Source organism: Gavialis gangeticus, unplaced genomic scaffold (genome assembly GCF_001723915.1).
Source record: "Gavialis gangeticus isolate Ggan-Ray unplaced genomic scaffold, GavGan_comp1, whole genome shotgun sequence".
Classification (NCBI taxonomy): Eukaryota; Metazoa; Chordata; order Crocodylia; family Gavialidae; genus Gavialis; species Gavialis gangeticus.
In genome coordinates, this window is record NW_017729029.1 from 12,183,783 (window position 1) to 12,209,531 (window position 25,749).

Below are 25,749 nucleotides of genomic sequence, written 5' to 3' on the forward strand. Positions count from 1 at the left end.
AGTGCCTGGCTGGCTGGATCCAGTCCACGGGCCATATTTTGGCCGTCCCTGCTTTAGCCTGCTCTAATTGGCACTGGTTTGGTGCACAGCCAGCCCCAGATAGAGAGTGCGATGTTGGCATTCGTGGCCACGCCTGGGGATCTGGACCCGAATGTCAGAATAGGGTGTGATTTTTACCATCTTGAGCAAGCTGGCAGTTTTTTCCAGCTGTTAGACATCACCTGGCTGTTTCGTGTCTCTGATAAAACCCATGGATAGAGACCAGGAGGGGCCTCACTTCCCTGCCTGCGGGATTTTTGTTAATAAAATGCAGTGATCTCTTGCTCTGTCCATGCTTCAGCCAAGAGCAGAGGTATTATCGACTAGGAGGAAGGGAAAGGTGTCTCTGAATCTGGGGGACAGATTCAATCCATAAAATAAATAAATACCTTTTTGCATCAGCTTGATGCTCTAAGAGCCTGTGACCCTGTCTGCATCCCGCAACTTCCGTTTTCCGTCCAGCTGCAGATGTGAAGCCCGGGCTTTCTGCTGCTTCATGCTTTCCACACAAGGCGTCTTTTATTTAAAACCATTTTTGATGTCCGCCTGCCTTTGAACTGCTCCTATTTTTAACGGGGGTCTGGAGGAGTGGTGCTAATGGCTGCTGTAACTGCTGTGGTGTGGCAAATACATGGGCAGTTTTGCCTCTGGAGATGGGTCGCTGGACTTTTGGAGGGTTGTTTTTTTAGCAATAAGCTGCTGTGCCCCTGTGTGCAGGCTCTGACGTGTCCTGCAGTGTGATGCTGGGGTTGTGGCAGGATTTAAATAGCAACGTTCAATCGGCATGCTCCCATTTGTCGGCCGGGAGTCATGTGTGTCGCTGCCCGACTGCTGTTGTAGGAGGAATGCTGGATTTCCAGATTCACGCGGGGTGTGGGCAAAGGTTTCTTTCCTCGGGAACGATGCAAGGACACTGCTCTGCTCCTCTCCTCGAGCGGGAGACCCCCAGGTAAGGATGTCTCAGCTGATAGCAGATTTTAAACTGACCTACTATGTTGGCTTGAAAACACTGGTAGCAGTGTATAAATTTTGAGCATGCCCTGTCGATACCTGTCTTTTTTTTTTTTATTGACTTGTTTTTCTCTGATGCTTTTTGATATGCAAAGAAAATAACTGTAGTTCAGCTGAATCAAAGAAAAGCCTCTAATAAATGTCTCTGTGAGCTAGAATTAATCAAATATTAACTCTGCGTGCTAGCTGTGCCTCTCGTGTGGAGTGCTTTTATGCGGCTGTTGAAATGGGAAAACAGAGGCATTTTTGAGCTCTTTAAACTCGCCGGAGCGCGGTGTTTTCCTCCGCGGCTCTGTTGAATGCACACGTCTCTCAGGCTCGTTCGCTGGCATGACTGGCTGATCACATTAACCGGTGAGCGCTTCTAGCTGTTGCCCCACGCGCTGCAAGGAAATGTCTCTGAAAAGTTATAGGAGAGTATTGTCGACTCGGTGCAGAAAATAGAAACTGCACCTCCTCGATCTTAGTGAAGGCTTGCCGGCACCCTGTGCTACAGCCAGCATCGAGCTTCACAGACCGGGACTGATGTCTGAGCTGAAGTACGCTGATCTTCCTTAATTTTCCTGGGGAAAGGTATCCCTGTGACTAACACCGAAACCATATAATATTACTACGTAAACAGGAGCCTTCCCTTTGATGAATGCACTTTCAGCACTCGAGTGAAGTGCCTTCATGTTTATGCAGAACAGCAGAAACTTGGACACTTAGAAAGTGCTTTTTCACTAGAATATATGAGCTGTGGGTATACCTAACACGGAGGCTTGCAACCTTTTTTGGCCTCTGGCACCCCTCGCAAAGTGCCAGCTTGCACCGCAGCTGGGCAGTGCTTTGAACACCATGCATTCCTATTTGCAGGCTCTGGGTTTACCCCGTGCTAAGGTTGTGTGGCACCCTTGAAGGGCTCTCGGGGCACCTTGCTGCAGCACCTGGGTTGAGAATCACCCTCCTAATAGGAAGCAATCGCTTATTGACCAGGGTGCCACGTTCTCTCATTTAGAGTGAAACTGGTTTCAGTCTGGAATCCGCACATTTTTTGCTTTAAAACTAAAAATGTTGCTGACTGGGAGTTGAATCCAGGCAAATTCAGATGAGACACAATACACTTTTTCAGCGCAAGTGATGAATGACTCTACATGCTGACGCGGTTCTGTGTTGGCAGAAACCACTAAATGAATAGTGGAGTTAAAACGCATCTTTGGGGCTCCAGGCAGAAGTGGGGGATGCGATCTGAGCGTTGGGCGAACTTCTCTGGACTGTGCAATGCAACAGCTCCAACCAGGTTGATTGCAACGGCGCCTACGGGCCTTGAACTTTAATGCTTCTTTTACAGTGCAAATCCCACGGGTTCACATTTATATCTGTCTTCAGTTTGGGGCACGGCAGCAGAGCCCTGTTGGCAGTGTTACCTTTTGGTCCATGCCTCCCCCCCTTGGTAAGTGATTTGCTGTAGGAAGGACAGTGGGATCTCCTTGCTGTCCGCAGAGAAGTTATTTTCCCATTGCAAACTTTAAAAGTTATTTGTGGTCTTCGGGGAAGGAAAGGCCAGCAGCTTTTCCGCCATTGGCTTTTCCAATCTGCTTCCAGGGAAGATGCAATCTCCTTACTTAAATCTCTCCTCCAATAAAATAACAGCAATGTGCTTGTGATTATTTATTTTTTCCACCAAATGCCATTGAGAGGACTCCAGAGCACTGGACTTTTTACAAGACTGCTTGCCACGGCACTTAAATACTGCTCAAGAAGTTGGTCTTCTTTTCAGCACATTGTTTTTTCTGAAGCAGCAGCTCTCTGTCTCCCGCGGGATGGGGAGAAGACTGAACAGTATGGAGGTTGTCTTCCCCCATCTTCCCCTCGCATCAAATCCCTTCTTATTTCTAACTCCTTCCTAGCAGGCAGACTGTGATGTGAAATTTCTTGGCTTAAACTTTTGAAACCACAGGTAAGCTGGTCATGTGAACAGCCTCTTCGCTTTCAAGTGCCTCGCGTGGCGCTCAAGAATGTGTTTGGCATCCCGCTTCTGTACCAACCTGTTTGTAATCTGGATAATGGGTACAAGCCACTGATATGATCTTCTCATTCCTGGCTCTGTTTTGAAGCCTCCTCCTGTTTCTTCTCAGGCTGATAAGAGGCTGTTTGTGAAAAGTGTGGAGAGAGAGAGAGGGGGAGAAAGAGGTTACACAAGAGGAGAAACGTCTCGTCTGGGTTACGGCTCAGGAATGCAGTGACAATGGGTTCGGACTTGAACGAGCGTGTTTTTGGGGCTTGTGCAAGTGATCTCACTTCTGCATCCCTCTGCTGAAGACTCGGAAGTTGAGACTGCAGCATGTCCCGCAGAGCAAAACGTCTCTCGCTCAGAGCCGACGTGCTTGGGCGCGTCTAATGGTCAGAGGATGTGGTCGCTTGTGAGACGTCCAGGTAGTGCCAGGCTGGCAGAGTTTCAGGGACGGGCATGTGGGAGAAGAAGACGGGGACCAGGTAGGAGAGGGCTGGGACTTGTCTGGCCCTAATCTCAGTGGATGTGGACCTTTTGCCCTGGTGATCGCCAGTTCAGTCCCCAGTGTTGGGGTCATTATGTGGAGCCCCCAGAAGCGGGTGCTAGGGTGGCCATGTTCAGATGCTAGCATCCTCGTGCCTTCGTGGAGATGGATTTCCCTCTAGAGCGGTGGCCTCCAACCTTTTGAAGGTAAAGGTCACTTTTTGAAGTAAAGGGCGACCCAGAGATCTACCCAAGATCTCTGATTTTAGCTGGTCCCGTCCCCCTCCGCCACCGGCAGAGCTGCAGCATGAATCCCCGAGGAGCTGCTCTGCTCAAATATGGAGCGATGTGATACCCCACCGGGCACGCAGGCCTCTTCCAAGGGAGTCGTGGGGATCTCTGGCAATAATTGAAGCATCTTTTGCAGTGCAGTGGGGCCTGTTCCTGAATGCTTTGTGACATGGCACAGCCGGGGCTGGCAACATGATTGTCCCTGCAGCTCTGGACTGGCACTGTATGCATTTACAGAGACCAAGAGGAAGAATCAAAGCCTCCACGGCTGCATTTCACCCCGAGGGACGGCTCTGTTCCCCAGCAGCGAATGATGTTCAATGTGCACGGGCTCTGGTGATTAGGTGCCCAACGCCTGGTGCTTAGGGTGGGACCTAAGTGACCTCCGTACCTTCAAGGATCTGGGCTGAGACCTGGAGACGGTGTTACTGCCTGGTGTGGCGTGGTTGGTGGGTCCTTCCCCTCGTTAGGGTGGGGGTAGAGATGGGCAGGGGGCACAGCTGGTGTGAGGTGGGTGGGAAGAAGTGATGCCACGCGGTTACAAGCATCTTTTCCACCCTTGTCCTCTCCTTCCCGCATGCTGGGGAAGCCGTATGGCTCCACCGCCGCCATTTGCAGGGCAGGAGCCCCTTTCTCGTGCTCCAAGCAGCACGTTGGGGTTCGATCTGTCACGTGCTCCGACTGCCCTCTGCTTTCCTGGCAGAGGGATAGATGCCAGGGCACTACTGATCACCCCCGCAGCAACCGTGATGGCTTTTAGCACGGCTGTCCTGACCGCTCGGGAGCAGTCCAGCGAGGCTGCGAGGATGGAGCTAAGTGCGTGGCTTTGTTCCCATCAGTCCTGGTGCTTTTAACCTGCTTTGTCTCTCCAGATGGGATTTCCTGCCAGCTTGCTCATGTGCAATGTCTGTGGCTGACAGCTCTGGGGCGGTGCCCTGCCCGGAGCCAAGCGCATCGATGGCATAATGCATGAGCGAGGCAGGCCGTGGGGAGCTCTGTCTGCAGAGATGGCTTAGGCCAGTCCATCCCTGCCTTCAGCAAGCACCCACGCACATTTGCTTCCCTCCCCAGAGCCAGAGAGAGATCTGGATTCAAGTGGCTGCTCAGGCACTTCCAGGGTTAGGATTGCAAAGCGGCTGAGTTTTCCGTAGAAGACCCAGGTTGCTTTCTCCACACACCCCTGTGACTTCTTGGTTTGTCACAGCCCCAAGCAGCATCTTTCTTCTTGGAGGGGCCTGAGCAGGCAGCCGTCGTTCTGCTGCAAAATCCCCCTTCGAAAGCTGCTGGGGATGAAGTGAGCTCCAGCGTGGGCGGCGAAGATCTTGGGAGACTTTGCCCTGCCAATGTGTCTCTGACTCCAAAAGGTATCTTGACTAATGAGCTTGACAGACTATTCCCCCCCAAATATTGGGAGTTTTTATGCCAAAGACCTCAAGGACTGCCTCTGCCTCTCTCGGTGCAACTTTGCCATGCGCTAGCCCTGGAAACCTTTGCGTGCTTAGTGATGGCTGGTGTCAATGCCCTCTGTTTGGGTGGGACTTCTCATTAGGGGTGTGATTTGATTAGTCTTTGCATGCTTCCCCTTCTGCCTTGAACTGGTTTCTTTGGGCAGCCTCCGAGTGCCACATCTGCAGAGCGCATCTGCATATAGACATGGGACTTCTCTTTTATATCTGGGATGTACCCGCATTGCAAGAAACAGGAGAACTGGGGGGTCAGTTAGGCACAAAAGGTGCTTTTTCCTAAAAGTTGTGTGTTGGGCAGCTTGAAAGTTGTCATTGTGATTTAAATCGGAGTTCTTCCCTGCAGGGTCTGAGCCCTGGATTGAAAACAGCAAATGTCAAAGTGGTGAAATTACTTGTGTCCGCAGGATCTTGCTTCCCCGTGACCATGCTCCAAGCAGAGCCGGCTCCTGCGGGGCTGGGAGTGCCGAAGCATGTGGGTGCTTGCTGCCATCTGGGCACCGGACGCAGGGTTGGGGGCAAAGGCAGCCAGGTCATCAGGCACTTGTCCCTCTCTTGCACGTAATTTTCGTGCTGTTTTGGAAAAAACATCTTGGAAGCATAAGGCTTCCCCAGCCTGGCGAATGGCTGTGCCTTTCTGGGAGCACAAGCAACTTCAGGGCGTCTGGTTGTTTTCATAATTAGGAGCAAATGACACAACTTCTCTTGTGATCGGGACGTTGGGATTGTATGCATCTGCCAGCAATCCTCGCACCTCCATAGGGCAGCTTTGATGGCTAAAATCTGGCCCGAAGGTGGGACTCTCCGCTGCAGTGGCCTGTCCCCCTGGCTGGTGGCTGTCCCTGGGGAAGCTGGAGAGTTGCTTTTCCTTCCTTCCCAGGAAGTCTGGCTGCCCGCAGCCCGGCTGGCACCGGAGGAGCTGTGCCCCCCGCACGGGAGGAATTCGGTAAACAACGCTGACTTCTCTGGCATCCACGTGGCGTGCGGGAGAGCACCGCTCACTTAATAGGCTTTTTAATGCTGGCAGGGGCTCCCCTGAACTCCCCTTCCTGATGCTTTCTACCTGTGGTCGTGATCTTAGCATCCATTAGAGTCTCGCAGGCGTGTGCAGCCTCTTCCCTGAGGACAGGACAGAAGATGACGGTGAGAAAACCCCGCGGCAGCCTCCTGCAGTGCATCAAGACAGAGGAGTTTTGCTAGTAATTGAAGTGCACAGCTGCCCTTTGCCCCCGGGGGGGTTTTTGAGTGGGGCATTTGACCTCCAGCCAGAACTGGGCTGGTGCATTTGCCATCAGATGCATTGGAGATGAGGCACTGCAATGCACTCGGGCCTGGGATGAGAGACCCCCAGCGATGCATTGCATTTCCTTGGAGAAGCCCTCTTGGCTAGCTGGCCAGGCTGGCACTGCTGCACTTGCATAGCTGGGCCAGGGCTAGACGAGACTAACCATCTGGTATCCACTGCCAGGAGTGAAGGGAGCCTTTCCTCCACCTTCCTAGGGAAGAGAAGGTTGACACTTGGCAGCAGCCAGGTGGCTTTCCAGGCCTGCCCTTTGGCCGACTGGCTCGGCCGGAGGGTTGTGCAAGTGGCTGGCTGTCCGGCCAGAGAAACATCTGCTGGGTCCAAAGCGCCCTTCGCTTCATGCTTCCCTGGCTCGTTTCTTCTGCAGCCTGCGGAGACGGTACAAAACCACAGGTCTGCTCAGAAGTGAAATATGTGCTGCAAGTGAGTCACCGTTCCCGGATGAGCCTGGTTTAATGGGATGAAAAAAGGGCATATCAATACCTTGCTGCTGGTGTACGTGCTCCGATCCTGTCTCTGTGTGAGAGACGCTGTTTCTGAGAGGCGGTGAGGAGACTGGGTTGGGAGGGCTGGGGTTGCGTGGGGTTTTCGACTCCTCTACAGAGGCAATTTGCCCCTGGACCGAAGGCGAATGCCAGCTCTGTTTTTGTTGGGAGCATTTAGGACCGGCTGGTAGGAAGTTGAGAGGGACTTTTAATCCTCCGACATTTAAGAGGTGCAAGCACATTTTGAATGCTGCATAACTCTTTAACCTCTGATATAAGCTCTGGAGAAGCAACACAAGTGGGGCTTGTACCCCTGTGGCCGGTGGAGTCGGGCCTGCGGCTGCTGGCTTTGCACAGACCTGCATGGGGCCGAGTGGCTCATGGAGCAGGTCTGGCGGGCACCTCCTGCATCACAACTGGTTCTCCGGGGAGGAGCTGCTCTGCTTGTGGTTAATGCACGTGGGAGGAGGACTCCAGCCTTGCTGCTTGGGTCAGGTGGAAAAGCGCCAGCGCATGGTACCTGCTGCCGTTGCTTCCCTTTCTCTGCACAGGCCGTGCATTTCTGAGCTCACCTCTGCTTCAGGTCTCGTGAGCATCCTCCCAAGCGGCAGCGATGCTCCTCGCCTTTCTTTATGGACCAGAGACCGTCCCTGCCTCAACTTTGGCAGTCTTTGGGCATCTCTCCCATCACCCCCATAGGCTGCAGGGAGCCCCCTTCCCTCTGCACACTCGCCCTCGGCCCTTCAGGGAAGTTGGGGACAGTGGCAGGACCGATCTGCCGTGCCACACAAGCTAGGGTTTTTCAAGGGAAGTCGAGGAAACCTCCTGCCCCGTCCTCCACCTCAAAGGACTTTGACCCTAGCAGGGCAGGAAAACCTCCTGTTGGCCTGCGTCCGAGGGCTCCTGCCTGTCCTACGGTGCTGGTGGGGACCTGTTGCTCTGCAGTTGGAAAGAAAAGTGCTGTCCTGTGAATGAATAGTGCAGAGAAAAGGTCCTTTTGCAAGGTGGGGAGGGGCCGAAGAGCAAGCTGGACTGGTCGGAGGCCATGGAGCCGCCGCGATGTAAACACACCAGGATGACTTGACCTGGGGTCAGAGGATCCCGGTGGTCCGGAGTGAAACCAGGCAGAGGGGGTCTGTCTCCCACCTCTTGCAAGCGGCATCACCGGAGGGCTCCCCATTGCAGACGAGCCCGGCTGTCGCAGCGTGCAATCAGCGGCGTGTTTTAAAAGCTCTTTTGGAGCAGCGCCGGGTGGCTCACAGCTGTTGGTCCCAAACCCAGGGCACCTCTGTCTCGACCCCACTGTCCTGGGCCCGCCTGGCAGATGCAGCAACTGATCCAGCGCCTGTGACAGGCTCTGGCATCTGGGGAGGATTTGTTTATACAGGGTTTTGACCCAGGGGAGCGCGCCGGCATGGAGCAGAAACGGGAAAGGCACTTAAAGCCAGCCTCCTCTGCGGTAGGAAATGGCAGCGTCTCGGCGGAGGATGCATTTGCCCTCCAGCTGCTCGTGGGGCACCGGGAGGGGAGCAGGGCTCTGGGTCTGTTTGCAATGTGGGGAGAAACCGCTCTCTCTCGTGCTTCATGTTGCAGATGAAGCCTCACTCATGGTGTCTTTCGTTTCTCCCTGCAGATCCTAAAACAGCACTGAGGCACCAGCGGATCCGGCCACAACCTGCTCTGCTCTGCACTGCACGGCCTGCCTGATACCAAAAGCAGCATAAGTGAGCCCTGCAGGTAAGGGCAGCGTGGTAATCTGGGGAAGGAGGGCATGCCTGGGTGTGCATAGCCAGGGACAAGTGTGCAAGCAGACGGGGGGCTCTGGAGACCAGGCCTTTGTGGTGCGGCCCTTGTGTGCCCAATGCCCTGGGCTGGACCCGGCTTGCGAGGTGAAACGCAGCTTGGGTTTGACACCTGGCCTGGACAGTTCGTCAAACGAGGGGTATTCAAACCTGCTGCAGCTTGGATGGGCTCTTTGGTCCCATCCGGCAACCCTAGCTCTGCTCTGGCCCTGGTTTCATTGAAGTCCAGTGCCCCTGCCTGAAGTCGCAGCTGGACGAGGGTGAAAGTCTCCTGCCATCTGATCCTGAACATGTAAACCGGACCCCATCTCCAAGGGCCCTGCCAGGGGTGAAGCTGCTGGGCTTGCTAGTTAAACCTTCATCCGTCCCCATGCATTATGCCTGAAACACCTGCTCCTCCCCAAAGATGCAGTGGGATCTTTGCGAATGACTCCGGACTCCCATCGTCTTTGCAGCACAGCGGGAGTGAGCTGTCATGCACCCTGGGGAGAAGCCCCTTGGGCAGGGCGAGCAAGGCAGGACGGCTCTCTCCTTTCCTTTCTGGGGTTTCTGCATGAAGTCTGTAGGTTGCTTGGTGGAAACAAGCCCCCTGGGGTACATCTCCCCCGGGATACAGCAGCTAGAGGTGCTTGGGATCATGTCAGCCACTCAGCCTGCCTGTGAACGCACCTTTCTGTCCACCGCAGACATTGCTGATGTGATCTTTTGTTGGGCTTTTCCCAGAAGCTAGTTTTCCCCAAATCAGATTGTTGTAGGAAAAGGAGACTCCTAAATAACCTTGCCAGAAAACATGGGGATCCCCAAATAGGCCTGTTTACCACTCCTCCAACACCTCCAAGCACAACAGATGTGAAAAGCAGTGATCTGCGTGCGGTAAAAGGCGCATGCAATGACAGGTTTGCAGCACGATGCTACATGTGCATTCCTTCCCAGCTGTGTTCAGCATCTGGTTTCTTAATGATAAAAATAATGGCAGGAGCCACAGTGATCTTTTGGGCTTGGAGCTTGGAAGTGTCCTGCCTGCTGTTATTTGCAGGGTCACTGTTCGAATCAAGCGCATGTGACTAAAACGGGGTTTCACGGTGCTTCTTTTCCGGTTGCAGGTACTCACTGAATACATGAGATGGCCAACACTATGCAGATCTCCAAAGATGAGCTGGAGGAGCTCAAGGAAGCCTTTGCCAAAGTTGGTAAGCAAATGGGCTGGCAGGTGATGAATGTTGTTAGTTTTCTGACCTCCTGGGCCAGCTTGGTGGTGATGGTCTTATAGGGTGGGACAGTAGTGGGGCCTGGCCAGCATCTGGCGGAAAGCCCATGGCCATGTGGCTGCTGTTCCTGTGTGCAGGTGTCTTCTGGATGCATTTGCCCCAATGACTTACCCCCTTTATGGGTTGGGGTATCCCACAGAGACAGGGAGAAGGACTTAGGAGGTCTGCTTACTGGCCCGTGGAAACGGTGGCAACCAGGAGGGGTATCTCCATCTCATGGCTTTTGCTGTGCTCTTGCTACTCTTTGTTTGAGGCCTTCCTTATGTCGTGAGCTCTGGCCTGCAGCCACCAAAATTGCTACCTGGACTGTGGAAAGGAGCTGTGTTGTTAGATGGATTAAACCTCCTGTCCAGATCTGCGCCTGGCGGGCTGGCAACTGCAAACGGACCTCGCACGTTGTGCCTTGGTGATCACTTGTGTGGCGCACCCCGGTGCAGCACTAGCTTAACACGAAAATCCTAACTTAATTTCATGACTAGCAGGTGCGAAGTTCAGTTCGTAATGCAAGAGTAGCTGAAGACTGGGAAATCTCAGCCAAACCCAGTAGCTGTCAGCTCACTGATGGCTCCGGAGATCACCGCTGCAAACGCCATGCGCTTTCTTTAAATAATTGCAATGTGAATAACAGCGGTACCTGCCTTTATTAGTAGAGTCCCTGCTTTCATTGTATTAGCTGTCTGGCATTCATATTACTTGATGGCCCACAGCGTCTAACCCTGGAAAGCCGTGAAGCTATCAGACACTGCTTTCCTGATAACAGGATTTTAATGGGTCACTACTTGGTGGTTCTTCTGGGAACCTTTTTGCCTTTTCTTTAACCAGCATAAAGGACCATCAAGCTTAAAGTGGCCTTTAACGAGGTCTCCTTCCTACCTGGGAGGATCAGCGGTGTGTGTGAGGATCAGCGGTGTGGAAAAGGCAGTGTCATTAAGCATAATCCAGGCCCTTGTGCTTTTAGGATGCTGGTGTGGAGATCGCCTGGGAGTGTTTCCTACCATGATTGACATCAAACCGTGCTGCTTTTATTAGTGTCCAGGCTGTGCATTGAAACTAGAGCATGTCCAAGAGCTATTTTAACCATGGCATCTAGCAAATTGCTGTTCCGGTTCGGTGGACAGTGCTGGAGAGCATATCCTGGGGTGGGGGGGGGGAAATCAAGCTGAAGGATTTCTGCAATGCTTTGTCCTTAACTCCTCTATGCAGTGCTGAAGGCACTGTTTCCTTCCTTTTCGGCCTTTCTGTGCTGTGAAAGCTGGGTGTGACTTTCATGCAGGCATCTCCCCTTTGCAAGTCTCAGCCTTTCATTGCTCCCTCCCGTGGTAGAAACAGCAGGCGTGTTCTCCCCGGCCCCAGATTCACCACCCGTAGATGTCCTTGCCGTAGAGACACCGGGCAGGAAGCTAACCCCTGCAGGGAGCTCTCCCAGACCTGGGTAGGTGATGTGGGTACGAGGGAAGGGATGTTCCTGAGCCTGGCCCGGTGCATGGAGCAAACCTGGGCCGTGGACAGACAAAACAGTCGGATGCCTTCTGTGGAGGCGGTCGGCACACTTTGCTCGCTGCAGCCCCGCAGGGAAGGCAGTAGGAACCAGCAGAGAGGTCGCAAGCGTGGGCTTGTCTGGAGTACAAACCGACCGGAGGCGTCTGCAGAAGAAGCTGGCACCCATCTCCAGACAGACGCGTGCTGAAGGGCACGGGCGGTAAGGAGGGAGCAGGTTTTGCTCGCCGGTCCCTTCAATGTTGCATGCACGCCTCCTCCCGTGGCCCCCCACAAACCGTGCATACGGCCCTTGTGCCCCTACCCGCGCAGGCCAGGAAGGAGGACTCTCGAGGTTGCCAGCTGCCCCGACAGGCTTGCGAGTGGTGCATGGTGGGTCTTGGCACGGGCTGCCCAGCTCAAGTATGAGCAGAGCTTCTTGGAAACCTTGCTCAGAGCCACCTCTTCCTCCTTCGAAACCTGGGAACCTGCTCGGCCTGTTTCCTCGGCCTCGGCAGCTAGCTGTTTCCACTGGAGCTCAGCGCAGTGTTTATTTGACTCCTTTGCCAAAACAATAGCCGCCCTGAATGTTAACTCCCAGCAAAGTGGGATGCTGCTGGAGTTTTGCCCCAAGAGTGCATATCCTTAAATGGAAACGCGTGGGCTCTTCCCCCCACCCTTGCATCCTGTTATTTAAGCTATTTTAAGTACTTATCTGGCTCCGCTTCCTCCAGACCTACTGTGGCTTTGATTTTTTTTGATTTTTTTTTCTTCCTTTTTTGCTCCCTGTGGATTTGTTGCGCGACTTGCATCTGGGCAGAGGATGGTGCTGCCTGTGTCTTGTGGCAGGTCCAGCGGGCTGGCGTGTGCACATCTTTTGGGACAAATAGGAATCTTTTTGCCAGTTACGCAGTCTGCTGTTTGCCTGGTAAAATGGTTTCGTGCTTGTGCCCGTTAGCGGCTCTGGCTCTTCCTGTGCTCAGGCATTTGTTTTGGGCAGGGGTTCGATCACTGGCCGTTTCATTATTTCACTTCACCCGCAACCTAGTTGCATAACCTCCTGATTTAAGTCAGGGAGGCAGTGGGTAACAATGGTGAATAGGATTTGCCAGGCTGAGCTAAGGACCAAGATGAATGTCCTAGAGTCCTATGTGCTGCCATCGTGACAAATGCCCAGTGTCTAGAAACGGCATCGAGCCAGTAAAGGATGCTCTACGCGCTACCTCCTGGATGAGCCTGTGCCAAGCCTGCCTTGGGCATGCAGCATGGGGAGCCGGCAGCACGGCTAGCTGGCCGACAGGCTTGCACTGTCCTGGGGGCTGCCAGGGGGTTGTTGCTGATGCTGCAAGGATCTTTGGGACTTTCAAGGAGACTCAGGTCTCTGGCCCCTGTTAGACTGGGTGCGTCCAAGCCCCGGCTCAGCAGAGGTGCAGGTTGCCCACCAGCCAGGCAGTTGGAGACCAGCCGTGCCGTTTGGTATACCTGCTGCACGTCCTGCGTTGCGTCCCCCTTCACAGCTGGCTGCCCCCTTCTGCCATTCCCTCCCCTCGTCCTCCCCGACGAGACGAACGTCACTGTAGGTAAATATGACCCTTCAGAGACTTTGCAAGACGCCAACGTGGGTGTGTGAGCAGTAGAGTCGGGACCTGGAGAAATAAGGCATGAGGGCTTTTTCCTGAGAAGAGAAGTTGATGCAGCTTATTAAGGGTTGCTTTGGACATCTGTGCTGCTTCTCCATGTGGTACAGATGCACTCACTTGCTAACCGGCCTTTTCTGTGTTTCAGACGCATCTCACGGGTGTTTTCTCACTCTTTGTGCAGCATTTGCAGCGACTGAAATAGTATCAGGATGCTTTTAGGCCTTGGCCTGACCCACATTTAAAACTCTGCAGATTCTGGGGCAGCAGATCCATTGGGCTTTAATACTTAAATCTACCATTCTTGCTAAGGAGTTAAAACCTGAAATGCAAGCTGCTTTGTGTAACGAGTTGTGGGGTCTCACGGCAGATCTATCCGGCTTGTCCACCTGGATTTCAAAGCAGCTGTGGTATTGCTTTTAAAGACCAGTGGCAACCCCAGGGCAGCTTTTCTTTTCTTTTCCCCTAGGATTTTGATCTCCTGAGTAAACTCGTGCTTGCAGGAGTTGGCAGCCGGTTGCTGCCAAGTGGCACAACGAGACTCAAACTGCAGCCGAGCTGGTATAAGATTTAAGTCAATCTGACATGAGCAAAAGGGGTCTTCCAAATAGCAGCTTCTCATGGCCTGCAGCACGCTTCATACTTGGAAGGCCGGAGAGCATGGGACCAAGACCATATCCCACTTCCAGAAGTGCCTGACTGATTTGGAAACCAAAGTGCTGCTTAAAAATCAATGGGACCATGGGCTCTGAAATGTCCTGCTGACCTTGGACAATGGGACTTTAGGTCCAAAAGGACTTGACCTTTGGGATTAAACAGCGCTTGTGCCTTGTCTGCAGATTCAGCTCGAATGCTGGAGTAGCCGTGCCATGGCGAGAGCTGCGGCATTGCAAAAGCCCATGTGATGAATGTCCTCGCTTACATGTTGCAATGCCTTTCCCGGGTAGTTTTCTGTGCCGCCATGCTGCTCGGGCTCTAAGGCAGGGATCGGGTGATGGTGGGACACCGGAGGACCGCTCTGGTGGTGTATCTTGCGCTGTCCTTGTGAAGTGGGCAGGGACAAGCGGAGCCCGCAGTCCAGCCCAAGCAGCCCGGCGGGCTAGAGGCACGGGTGGGTGAGACGCTTGTGGGGAACCTGAGCGAGCTCTCCCATGCAAATCACCCGTCACATCTGCGCAGCCTGGGTGGAAGCACTATGCAAATAATCCAGTACAAGGCATCTGGCCGTGGTCAGTCTGGTTATCTGCTGGGTGTTGCCTTGTGCCATGCATACTTGGTCTGTGAGCTGGTGCCTGGGCTGGCTTGTGGGGTATCTGCCCAGTTCAGTGTTAACTGATCTTCAGGGGTATGTCACTGCTTCTAGTAACTCAGATGGCTCTGCAGCCCGTCCCAACTTGCTACGGGTTGCCCTGAGCTCCTTTTGCCGCATTGAGGTGCTAAAAGTGACTTTCAAGGTCTTGTGGTGATATATATATTTGTAGATATTTATATACATATTTTTTTGGTGCTACCATGGTTCTGAAATACAAGAAGGTCCCAAATCTCCCCATGTCCTCGTCTGAGATGAAAACGAATGATGCTTCCCAGTGTAACAAGCTTTTGTAGAGGGGAAGAGGAGTGCAGCGGGTGAGTCTGGGAGAAACAGATTCTTGCAGAAGGCAGGGTAGATTTGCACCTTAGAGGCTGATTAAATTAGACATCTAGCCCAAGCTTTTGTAAGCTAAAGCTCATTTCATCCGATGCTTTGAAAGGATGTGCACAGATCAGTGCATAAAATAGAGTCCAAAACTACTCCCTGCCCATGCAAGGTCCATCTCTTCCTTTTGAGAGCACCTGCAACGGTGTGGGAAGTAGCTCATGCAGATTAGACAGGGCGTCAAGCGAGCATGGGAATACACTCGCCAAAACATCTTGGGGTCGGACTTTGCATCTCCAAGTGCAAAGCGAAGGCTGCGGATGCTCCCTGGGTGCTGCATCCCCTTTTGGGAGGAGTTGCTGGGCATCCTGAGGAGGGCTGGGCTGGGCTGGGGTTGGGTGGCCAGCGGGCACATTCCCCTGCGCGCCGTGGGATGGAAAGGCAGAGCAGCTGGCCAGCCGGGAGGGCTCGATGGGCTCAGGAAAGAGTCCAGAATTGGGGACTTTGGCACTAAAACTTCCTTGGCACATTCCAACTGGCTTCCCGTCATATGAAATCCCATCCTTGGCCTCTCCCCTGACGCTGCCGAATAAACACAGATGTGCTATAGAGCAAATCCTTCTCTGGAAACTTTAAAAAAAAAAAATATTCACATGAAAGATGTTGGGAGGAGCAGAAATGCTGGAGGAATGGAAAGAAAAATCAGCCTTGTATGTCTCCCCTGGATAACGGGCATGCGCAGAGCTGCAAGCAGCCAGCTTTTGGTGTTTTTGGAAATAGCACGGAGTCACAATTTGGACTTACAGACATCAGCGTTCCTGAGCCTGCCGGACTTGGCAGTAGGGCAGAGGAGACGAGGGGGTTACATGCACCCAGACTCGAGACTGGCCACCAGCTTGCAGACATTTGGGGTGAAACTCGAGCTCTGCCTAAGACCTCCCACCCTTCGCTTGCATTTTCTTTAGATTTGGGCCGTGAAGGGCTAAGCGTGAAGGAGGTAGTCTAGGCAATGAGAAACCCATAATGAAAGAAAGTGAGATTTATCTGCAAGGGAAATAGCTTGCTGATGACATCTTGGGCTGGAGTGTTTCATAAAGCCTGCTTTGTAAGCTTATATTTTTGGAAAGGAGCTCTAAAAGTGAAGGCCAGACAGCCGTTTTTCACCAAATAACTCATTGGCTGAGCCACACGATATTTCATCAGCATTACTGTAATTACTGCAGTTTGAGATGGGATTTCAGTGTCCTAGTAATTCATTGTGACATGATACTTTTTATAGTCTAACACTCAAGGCAGAACTTGGGAGGTTTGTTTGAAGGTGCCTTGGACTCCTGCCATGAATTGCTGCTTTTCCCTTTCTTGCAAACTTATGAAAATATCTTAGAAATCCCAGCTGGGTAGTCGAGCAGGTTTGGGGGTGAGAAGGGAGCGAGGGGTCCCTGTTGAAGCATTATACATGAAGAACGAACCACCCTCCAGTGCGGTGCTTTTGCTTTTCAGGAAATCAACTCTTACCTTTCCGTAAAGGACCAGGCAGTGGGAAGGATTTGAATGCACTGGTTGAAAGCAGCGTCTGCTCGGTCCACAAAGGCTGGCCTTGGTTTTATAAAAGCCGAATGTGCATTCAGCTGGTGGGGACTAGCATGGGGTGTCTGTGCCCTTGCGAGGAGCGCATGTCTGCTCTTCCTAGCTAGGGTAGGCAAGAGTCTCAAAAGAAAAGGCAAGGATGGTGTGCGTTCCTCTTCCAGGGTAGGAGCTTGCATCTCCATTGGCCCAGGTGGGGTCTGTCTGGCTGAGCCCAGGAGGAAGCTCGGGGCCCTGCAGTGAGGTGCGGGGGGCCATGAATCCAGTGGCCCAGCACGGGCACATCTGTACAGGCTGCAGGGAGGGAGACCTGGCCAGCCTCTCCCCTTCTCACCCCCTAATGAAAGCAGTCTCTGCATTAGAGACCTGTAGGATTTGGCAGATGTTTTTTCTATCCTAAACTCAGGGCCCTTTAATTATTTCAGAGACCATGACCAAGTGCCTCTCTAGGTGCAAGGAGGCTGGCTGAGAGCACTGGAGACCAGTGATGCCCAACTTTCTGGCCTTGCAGACTGGAGGAGTGGCTTGGGGTTGGTCCGCAGTCCTGATCCTGTGCACCAGGCACCCCTGCTGTAGACCGAAGCCCATCCTACCAACAGCCTCCGTGTCGGCACCAGTTACCCAGCTCCGATCCCCTGCCTGCCCCTGGGTTTCAACCCTCAGCTGGGCACGGCGAGTGGATCGTGTGGTATGCAGGGTGCCAGGTGTATGCATCCAAGGAAGAGGAGGAGACCCCTCTATTCCTGCTCTTGGGCAAAGTCGCTTCACATTGGGTAGCTGATGACTGTAGCCTCGTATAGCATGGGATAGCTTTCCTGGCCAGAGCCTTGTTCTTCCCAAACTGCAGCATCTCGTAGTCATGTTTTGTTAGCACCCGTGGGAGCTCTCTGAAGAGATACCGCACACCAAGAGGGGCAGCCTGCAAGTGGCATCCTTCTTTGTGCTGGTGGTGCAGAAATGCCTCCTTATAGGAGTACAGTCTGGTAGTCTGACGGAGGAGGCATTTTCCAGATTTAGCAAAACCTGGCTCCCTTAAACCCTTTGCCCCTACTCACTGGTACAGGCACATTTACAGCAAGCGTCTTGGTTGAATTCGAAACAGCAGCTCATCTGCTAACTTGAGCAGCCCTGGCCTGAACCGGTCTGCCAGGTGTTAGGGGTTGTGGGTTTGGGTCCAGGATACACGCGTGTCTCGGAGCCAGGGGATGCAGCTGTTATTCTGTGCAGATAAAGTGCAGATCTGGTTGCAAGGCCAGCCCGTAGTAAGCAGAAAACCTTGCCCAAGACTATCTGTATTTCAACCCAATATTAGGCATGCAGTGTTGCTGCCCCTAGTTAGCTGAGTGTTGCTTGTGGGCAATATTTAAAATAACAGGGAGTTATTTACTGTAGGTAATAGCCAGAAACATTGCTTTGATAAAAATGTGGCATGCAGGACTGATTGAAACATCCCTAGATTCACACATGTAAAGTGTGGTGTGTTGTTGCCTTCTGCTTTTAACGTGCCGGATATGTTACAGCGGGGAAATTAGATGTGAGGATCCTGTTAGATAAACCTTCCATAAAACCACAGGGATTTCTGCTCCAAAGTTTTACATGGAGCTTGCCCATGGGTGTTAAGAGCAATCCCATTCAACTCCCATTGGGCACGTCTACATATGCGTTAATGTGCTTTAGTTAATGCACATGAAATCTAGTAACTCTGGGTGTGTAAACACATACTAAATTTCTGACAGTTAAGCTGACTTAACTTTTTTAGGTCGACTTCGCTTGCATGTCTACGCTTTGACAGTTGAGCAGAGCTGACTTAAATGCAGCACAAGATAATACACCTCCAAGGTGTGCTAGCTGAGTTTCATAGTAGGTCGGGTCGGAAGGGACCTGAGCAGATCATCAAGTCCGACCCCCTGCCATGGCAGGAAAGAGTACTGGGGTCAAAAGACCCTGGCAAGGTGATTGTCAAGCCTTGTCTTAAAGACCCCCCAGGGTTGGAGCCAGCACCACTTCGCTTGGAAGTTGGTTCCAGATCCTAGCCGCCCTGACCGTGAAGTAGCACCTCCTGATGTCTAGTCTGAATCTCCCCTCTGCCAGCTTGTGACCGTTATTCGTGGTCACTCATGGCAGTGCTTGGGGGAACAGGGACGCCCCCAATGCCTGCTGGTCCCCTCTGACTAGTTTGTAACAGGCCACTAGATCCCCCCTAGCCTTCTCTTGTGGAGGCTGAACAGGTTCAGGTCCCATCGCCTCTCCTCGTAGGGCCTGCCCTGCTGCCCCTGACCATGCGAGTGGCCTCCTCTGGACCCTCTCGATGCTGTCCACATCCCTCCTGAAGTGCGGCACCCAGAACTGAATGCAGTACTCCAGCTGCGGCCTGACCAGTGCCGCACAGAGGGGGAGGATCACCTCCGTGCATTAGTTAAGTCAACTTAGCTCACAAGATAACTGCCACTATGTCAAGGAGGTGTACGTATGTATGCTCCAATGTGGCTTATTTTAGGTCACCTTAGTACATCCAACTCCATTGCATGGTACTAAAAAAAAATGCATATTCACTTGTCTTAATGCATATTAAATAAAGAGTGTGGTTTTCAAGTGATGTTTTAATGTGCATTGAAATAGGGTAATGCCCATTAAAGTGCATGTGTAAACGTGCCCAGTTTGAAGTTGCACTGTGGAAAGTTAGCCGTATTTGTGGTTCTCTGAAGGACTGGAGCATTGGTACCTGTGCTTGCTTGATGTACACTAGATCTTCACTAAGTTACTTGCTTTAAGTTCAAGCCTCTGAGCCCACTGTGTCACCCTTTCTCTCGTCTTGTCCTTCACATCACATATCAAGAAGATGTGACACAAACGGTGAACTGGTGCTGCCTGGCTCCGTTCAGCAGGCACATCATTTCACAGCTCCCTCAGTTTGACGCACGCTTCTGATGGGTCTTTCTGAACACAGGGTTCGGCCAGGCACGAGCTGAGTGCGTGCAACACAGTGAGCTGGAGCAGGGTATCCTCTGTTCCTCCGAGATCCTGCAAGATGCACAGATGCTACCAAACACATCGTGACATTTTTATTTTGCCACTGCTCTTGCCCGAATGCAACCCCATAGACCCAGCCCTGCGGTCTGGATCCACCCAGGGTGGGGTTTGACACCACTGGCCCAAGCTAAATCTGTTTGGATGCAGGTTGTGGGGGGTGCTTTGAGATAAGATGACCCATTTCACATGCTTTCTTCTCCTTGCATTGTGCAGATCTCAACAGCAATGGATTCATTTGCGACTACGAGCTGCACGAGCTCTTCAGGGAGGCCAACCTGCCCCTCCCGGGGTACAAAGTGAGAGAGATCATCCAGAAGCTCATGATTGACAGCGACAAGAACAAAGACGGGAAGATTAGCTTTGAAGAGTTCGTTTATGTAAGTACGGAGGGCTGCAAGGTTTTACATAAAAGAAAGGCTGCAAAGCATGCCTTGCCTGGAAACCCTCTCTCCTTGTTTCAGTCCTTTCTAAGATGATGCTTATCATTTCTGGTGTGGGAGGGAAGCTCGTTTTCTGCTGCCAAACCTTGCAGGCAGTGGCTGGACATCCATTAGAACCCACCAAGCATGTTGGATCCCCAAATGGCTGCTGATGGTATTGGGTCCAGGTGCTAGCTTTGTAGCTAGCAAAGTCCCGAGCCAACTCTTGGGCTGACTCAAGGTGATGTTTGCTTCTCCAGGATGGCAAAACAGCCAGAGAAAATTTCTTGCCTGGATAGCACATATGATTATTGGAGGCTCATCCTCTCCAGTTGTTGCCCATAAGGACCTGAGGGGGATTTTAAATTGCACAGATGCGAGTCTGGGATGTCCAGATCAGTAGATCCTCCTGCTCAAATAGGAGCAGACATGGAAGATGAAGCCTTTGACAAAAGGGCAAAAAGTCTGGTACATCCAGCATAGTCTTAGTGCCGTCCCTACAAGACTGGTGAGATGCTGCCTTTCGCCCTCTGTCTGCTCCGACGTACGGACGTTGTTCGAGCATGTCGTAAAGTAATACGTGCTGTGATGAGGAAGGTGTTTTCATGTGCAGCTTTTCTTGATATATCTTTTTTTTCTCTTAACTTAGCTTCACCTTTTTTGTTCCTCAGTTATTTTCAGCCTCTCTGAACTCTTGAGTTCGGAGCTGAATAGTAAGTTGGAGTTCGTTTGCAGTTTGTGAGCACTTGCATGTTGGGTGCATGTTTCAGCTCCGTCAGAACCGGTTCTTCATTCTAACTCGCACCAGGTCATAGTTTGAGAGTCATGTCGGCAATTAACGGGCTAGCAAGATGTTAAGATTGTCAGTTCATTAAATAAGCAGATGCTTCTTCTGTAGACGAAGTCTATGGGGCAGTGATTGAATCCAGCAATAATGCAGCTTAAACTTTGTATAACTAAAGTGTAGACAGCAGCACTGACCTTCCCCAGGTTGATTATCCTGGGACTAGAGGGGGAAACAAAGGCTTAAAAGTTGATCAAAATTGGGCCCTCATATAAGCGTGTTTTAGAGAGTTGACAAGGGGCCACTTGACTAGTCCAGCCAACAGGAAGCGCAATTGCATGCTTCCAAATGCATCATAGAAATACTCATGGTACAAGCTGCTGCTTTGAATCACTGTAAACTCTGGAGCCCATTTTCTTCGGTCCAGTTGTATGTGAGGTAGGACTATCTGGAAGGGTGCTGGGACAGAAGCAATGCTGCGGTGTGCTATGTGGAGCTGGTTCAATTCCCCTCGCCTTGTGGCTGTTTCATCCTGCTGGCTGGCCATGTCTCCTCTGCTAAACAGCCCAGGAAAGGAGTGGAGGACAGGGATGTAGAGCTAGCTGCTGGCTGTTGCCTCGACATTTCCTCATGGTGGAAGAGCTGGTCAGAGGAGGATGTGGATACCCCAGGAGGAAGGCAGGAGGCCAGTTCTACACATGCACTAACATGCTTTAGTTAATGCACATTAAATCTAGTAACTCTGGGTGTGTATAGCAGGATGTATGTAAGTAGGAGCACAGCCCGACTTTACCACCCCATCGATATCAAAGGACGCTGATACAGGATGCTGTGATGGGACCGTCGCATGTCCGTGCGCCTGTAGCAGCTGCTTCATCTGGGATCCAAGTTAAGGGGATGTGGCTTGTGTCTGGGAGCATGCAGATGTCACGGCAGCAGCTGCCCTTCTTTTTCAAGTGGCTAAAAGGTGCATGTGTCCATCCCCTGGTTCTGGAGGCTACCAGCCAGGGAAGGTGAGGGACACATCCTGGAGTGAGAGGAGTTTGTTTACATAAGGTCCAGTCCTGATGGCTTCTGCAAAGATGTTCTGCGCCCAGGGGTCTTCTCAAATTCCCGCGTTTGTCAAACTCTTTGCCTCATTTAGCTCACCCACAAAGGCAGCCATCACGGCTCAAACAGCGAGAACGGCAGCACAGAGCAACAGAAGTTAAATCGAAGCTTAAACCGTGGGCGGTTGGAATTGCAGACGAGACCGACTGGCCCCTTGCCCACCTGATTAATCTGTTGTGTCTATCTCGAAGCAGCAAGAAGTAGCCCTGGCAGGTGATATTTCAGAGTTAGGCAGTAAAAGACAAGCTGGCTAGACACATACAGCTAACGCAGCTGCTTCAGCTGGGACTTCTGGTCCCATGATGGCAGAAACCCAGAGCTGGATTTGCACACACGCGGTGGTGGGAGGTGTGGAAAGTCTTGCACATGTTCAGAGAGGAGTGAGCAGCAGGAGGAGATGGGGGAAAATAAGGCAAAGAAGCAGGGGAAAGGCTGTCCCTGCTCTCCATAGTCCTCCGTGGGGCTGTTGCTGGAGCGGACGGCTCTTTGGGTGCATTTGCAGGGATGATGAAGCTACTGAATGTTCGGAGCACCTTGGGGGTCTTTTTCCCATGCAAACCTCTCCTGGAGGGTCTGAGACTTGATGCAGATATTTGCTGTTCTTCCACGGGACGAGCAAATAGGACAATCAGGGGGAATTAGCAAGAGGAGGGCAGAATGGGCAGGGCTGGTTGTGGGGTGCGGAGAGAGCCTCTCGGCTGCAATATCGTTATTTCTGAAGTTTGAACGGTTTGCCGTGTTCATTCCTAACAGGCTGTTGAGCTCTCTAGGAATCTTTAATCCGCTCATAATGCATCCTTACCTGCAAAGAAAGTCCAGCATGACCTTTCTGCAAATGCCAGGGCAGCTTGGCAGGCCTGTCTGCTACACAAACGGTATCACGTGGTAGGTCGTCGGGTCTGCAGATCGTCTTGGAGACTTGATTCTTGTACACGTCCTCGTGCATTAAAGCAACCTGCTTTTGCGTTCTGCGAGACGTGGACCAAGTCCTCTCTGAACTAAAGCCACCTTCACCTTACACATGGGTTAAAATTGTGCAACAGCTTTCTGAATTGTTTTGCTCACCTGGAGACAACTGCATGTGTACTTGCTCTCATATTATTAAGAGTTTTGAGCTTTTTTGGTGGCCTCTTGAAACCTAACTATAAGGTGCAATTACCTGCTGCTTCCTGCTTCTGTTTCAGTACGTGTTTGCCTTACCTGACTTGATAAATAAAGTGGGACCACAGGCTTTGGGTTGGTTTCTTCTCTTTTTCTTTTTTCTCCCATGGCAAATTTAAACACCGCTGTTGTTGTTTTTTTTGCTAGACCGTTCTTGTGTTTGCTGATTACACTCCACAGTTTGCTTTAAAGACAGGAAGAAACGAACGCTATTGTTGCTTTTGCATTCATGCCTATTTGTCTAACAAAACTCTTTGACCTCTAGATTTTCCAAGAGGTGAAAAGCAGCGATATTGCCAAAACTTTCAGAAAAGCCATCAACAGAAAGGAGGGAATATGTGCTCTTGGTGGGACGTCGGAGCTCTCCAGCGAAGGGACGCAGCACTCGTATTCAGGTATGACTTGGACTTACAAATGTGAATAGATGGGAAGTCAGAGCAGCTGTCAGTAGACCAGCTACTATTATTAGTAGTAGTAGTAGTAGTAGTATTTTCTCTGAAGGTCAGACATTGGCGTGAGGACAGGACTGAATATCAAGTGACAGCATCTTAGCTCTGTTTTTTAAATCAACCGTGTGCTCATTCTTATTTGGATTAATCTTGGTAGTGGTCCTTGGGATGCATTGGAGGATAGTTTGCTTCCTGAGTAATAACTCCTACTGTACATATTACTCTGATGCTAACGACAGAGGTGACCCAAACCTGAATTTGACTTGTATAACCCATAAAACTTAAATGCAACGTGGTAATTGCAGCATACAACTCTTAGGTTATTCTACATTGGTTTCTTGGGACAAATATTTGCTGTGCTTTAAAAGGCCTGGATTAACTTTACAATTGCACTGTTTTTAGAGGAAGAAAAATACGCCTTTGTAAACTGGATAAACAAAGCCTTGGAAAACGATCCCGACTGTAGCCATGTTATTCCGATGAACCCAAATACAGATGACTTGTTCAAAGCAGTTGGAGATGGGATTGTTCTATGGTAAGTCATGATAGCTCGTTTCATACGAAACTCCCCCTGGCATAACTTGTTTTTTCCCCCAATCCAGCTGCTTTTGTGCCCCAGCACATTCAAAGAATTTCTGTAATGAGGTGCCTTTTAAACTAGACTTTCGGTGCAACAGAGCAATGCTTTGGTATCAACTGCCTTGGGAACTAGTTCAGTGTGTTGTCTTGGTCTCAGATTTCTTTTGGTTTAATTGCTTCTCTGTTTGGGTTGTGGGTTGACTTTACTCAAGGTGCATCATAAGAAGGTGAGGGAGACTTGGCTATTGGATTAGTAGAAGTTTTTAACCTGGCATAGAAATGCGTTGTGTTATGTTACCTCCTTTTACAAACCTAGCCAACTGGATGAATTCAGAGAGAGAGGAGGCAGCAGCCTACACAGGTTTCAGTCATCTTGGATTCTCACATCTTAAAAGTATTTTCCCCTTTGTTGGAAGTTTCAACAGAGGATAAAGGAGATGGACCTAGAAATAAAATCCTGGGTATCTGACCAACCTCCCACTGACTTCAGTCATGGCTAGGTCAGGCTCTGTCTTGGCTGAGGCCCACTAGGAACTTGGTATGCTTTTGATGTCTCCAGTGCTATCAAGCATCCTAAATTCCCCTTTTTGTAAAGGCTTTTCCAGTTGCATCCCAAGGAGGAAGCAATGGAAACAGCTGGAGTTTCAGTTGTGTCGTATCATCATTTTTCCAACTACTGAGTAGGTCAAATAAAAAATATCACATCCACTCAATGAACCTTGCCTGCCTCTGTCCTTAGACCAACACGGCTACAACCAAAAGCCCAGTATTAACATGGGGAAGATCGTCCTGTTTTCATGATGTCTTCACACCTTGGTGTTATTTGAGTAGTGGGGAAATCATTATCAGTGCAAAGCAAGGACCTGGCTCTGGCTCTGGCATGGTATAAAGTGTTGCTCTGCATGTTGAGCAGGAGGAAAACCAGTTCTTAGTCTGGCTTTGCATTGCATTCACACGCAGTCTTCTCTGAAGGTTTGCGACGCTTTGTTTATTTTGGAAGGGATGTTTCAGAGCAGCTGGGTCTCTCCTTTCTAACTGCTCTGGCCTGAGGCTGCTGGCAGACATTACTATTAGGACACAATTAACCTGCTAATTGCACTGTAAATGGCAACTGTGCCACACGTTCAAGGAATCAATGGTGCGACCAACTGGAAAACTAGCCAGAAAAACATCCCACGAAAGACGCATAACGTTTTTGTGGCTGGATTTCATAGTTTCATAGTTGGTTGGGTTGGAAGGGACCTGAGCAGATCATCAAGTCCGACCCCCTGCCATGGCAGGAAAGAGTACTGGGGTCAAACGACCCCGGCAAGGTGATTGTCAAGCCTTGTCTTAAAGACCCCTGGGGTAGGACACAGCACCACTTCTCTTGGAAGTTGGTTCCAGATCCTAACCATCCCTACCATGAAGTCGCGCCTCCTGATATCTAGCCTAAATCTCCCCTCTGCCAGCTTGTGACCGTTATTCCTGGTCACTTCTGGTCATGCTCGGGGGAACAGGGACTCCCCCAATGCCTGCTGGTCCCCTCTAACTAGTTTGTAACAGGCCACTAGATCCCCCTCAGCCTTCTCTTATGGAAGCTGAACAGGTTCAGGTCCCGTCGCCTCTCCTCGTAGGGTCTGGCCTGCCCTGCTGCCCCCTGATCATGCGAGTGGCCTCCTCTGGACCCTCTCGATGTTGTCCACATCCCTCTTGAAGTGCGGCGCCCAGAACTGGACGCAGTACTCCAGCTGCGGCCTGACCAGT

General features: G+C 51.4%; 1 protein-coding gene across 1 annotated transcript in view; it reads left to right on the plus strand.

The window, feature by feature from the left end:
• The first annotated feature begins 825 nt into the window (after nt 1-825).
• PLS3 (plastin 3) overlaps nt 826-25,749 on the plus strand; it is a 42,700-nt gene continuing 17,776 nt past the window's right edge. Inside the window, exons 1-6 of the mRNA XM_019521262.1 lie at nt 826-988; nt 8,702-8,805; nt 9,974-10,060; nt 19,715-19,878; nt 23,241-23,370; nt 23,827-23,959. Of these exons, the coding sequence (XP_019376807.1) occupies nt 9,994-10,060; nt 19,715-19,878; nt 23,241-23,370; nt 23,827-23,959 (494 nt within the window). The 5' untranslated portion in view covers nt 826-988; nt 8,702-8,805; nt 9,974-9,993. The remainder of the gene's footprint in view (nt 989-8,701; nt 8,806-9,973; nt 10,061-19,714; nt 19,879-23,240; nt 23,371-23,826; nt 23,960-25,749) is intronic.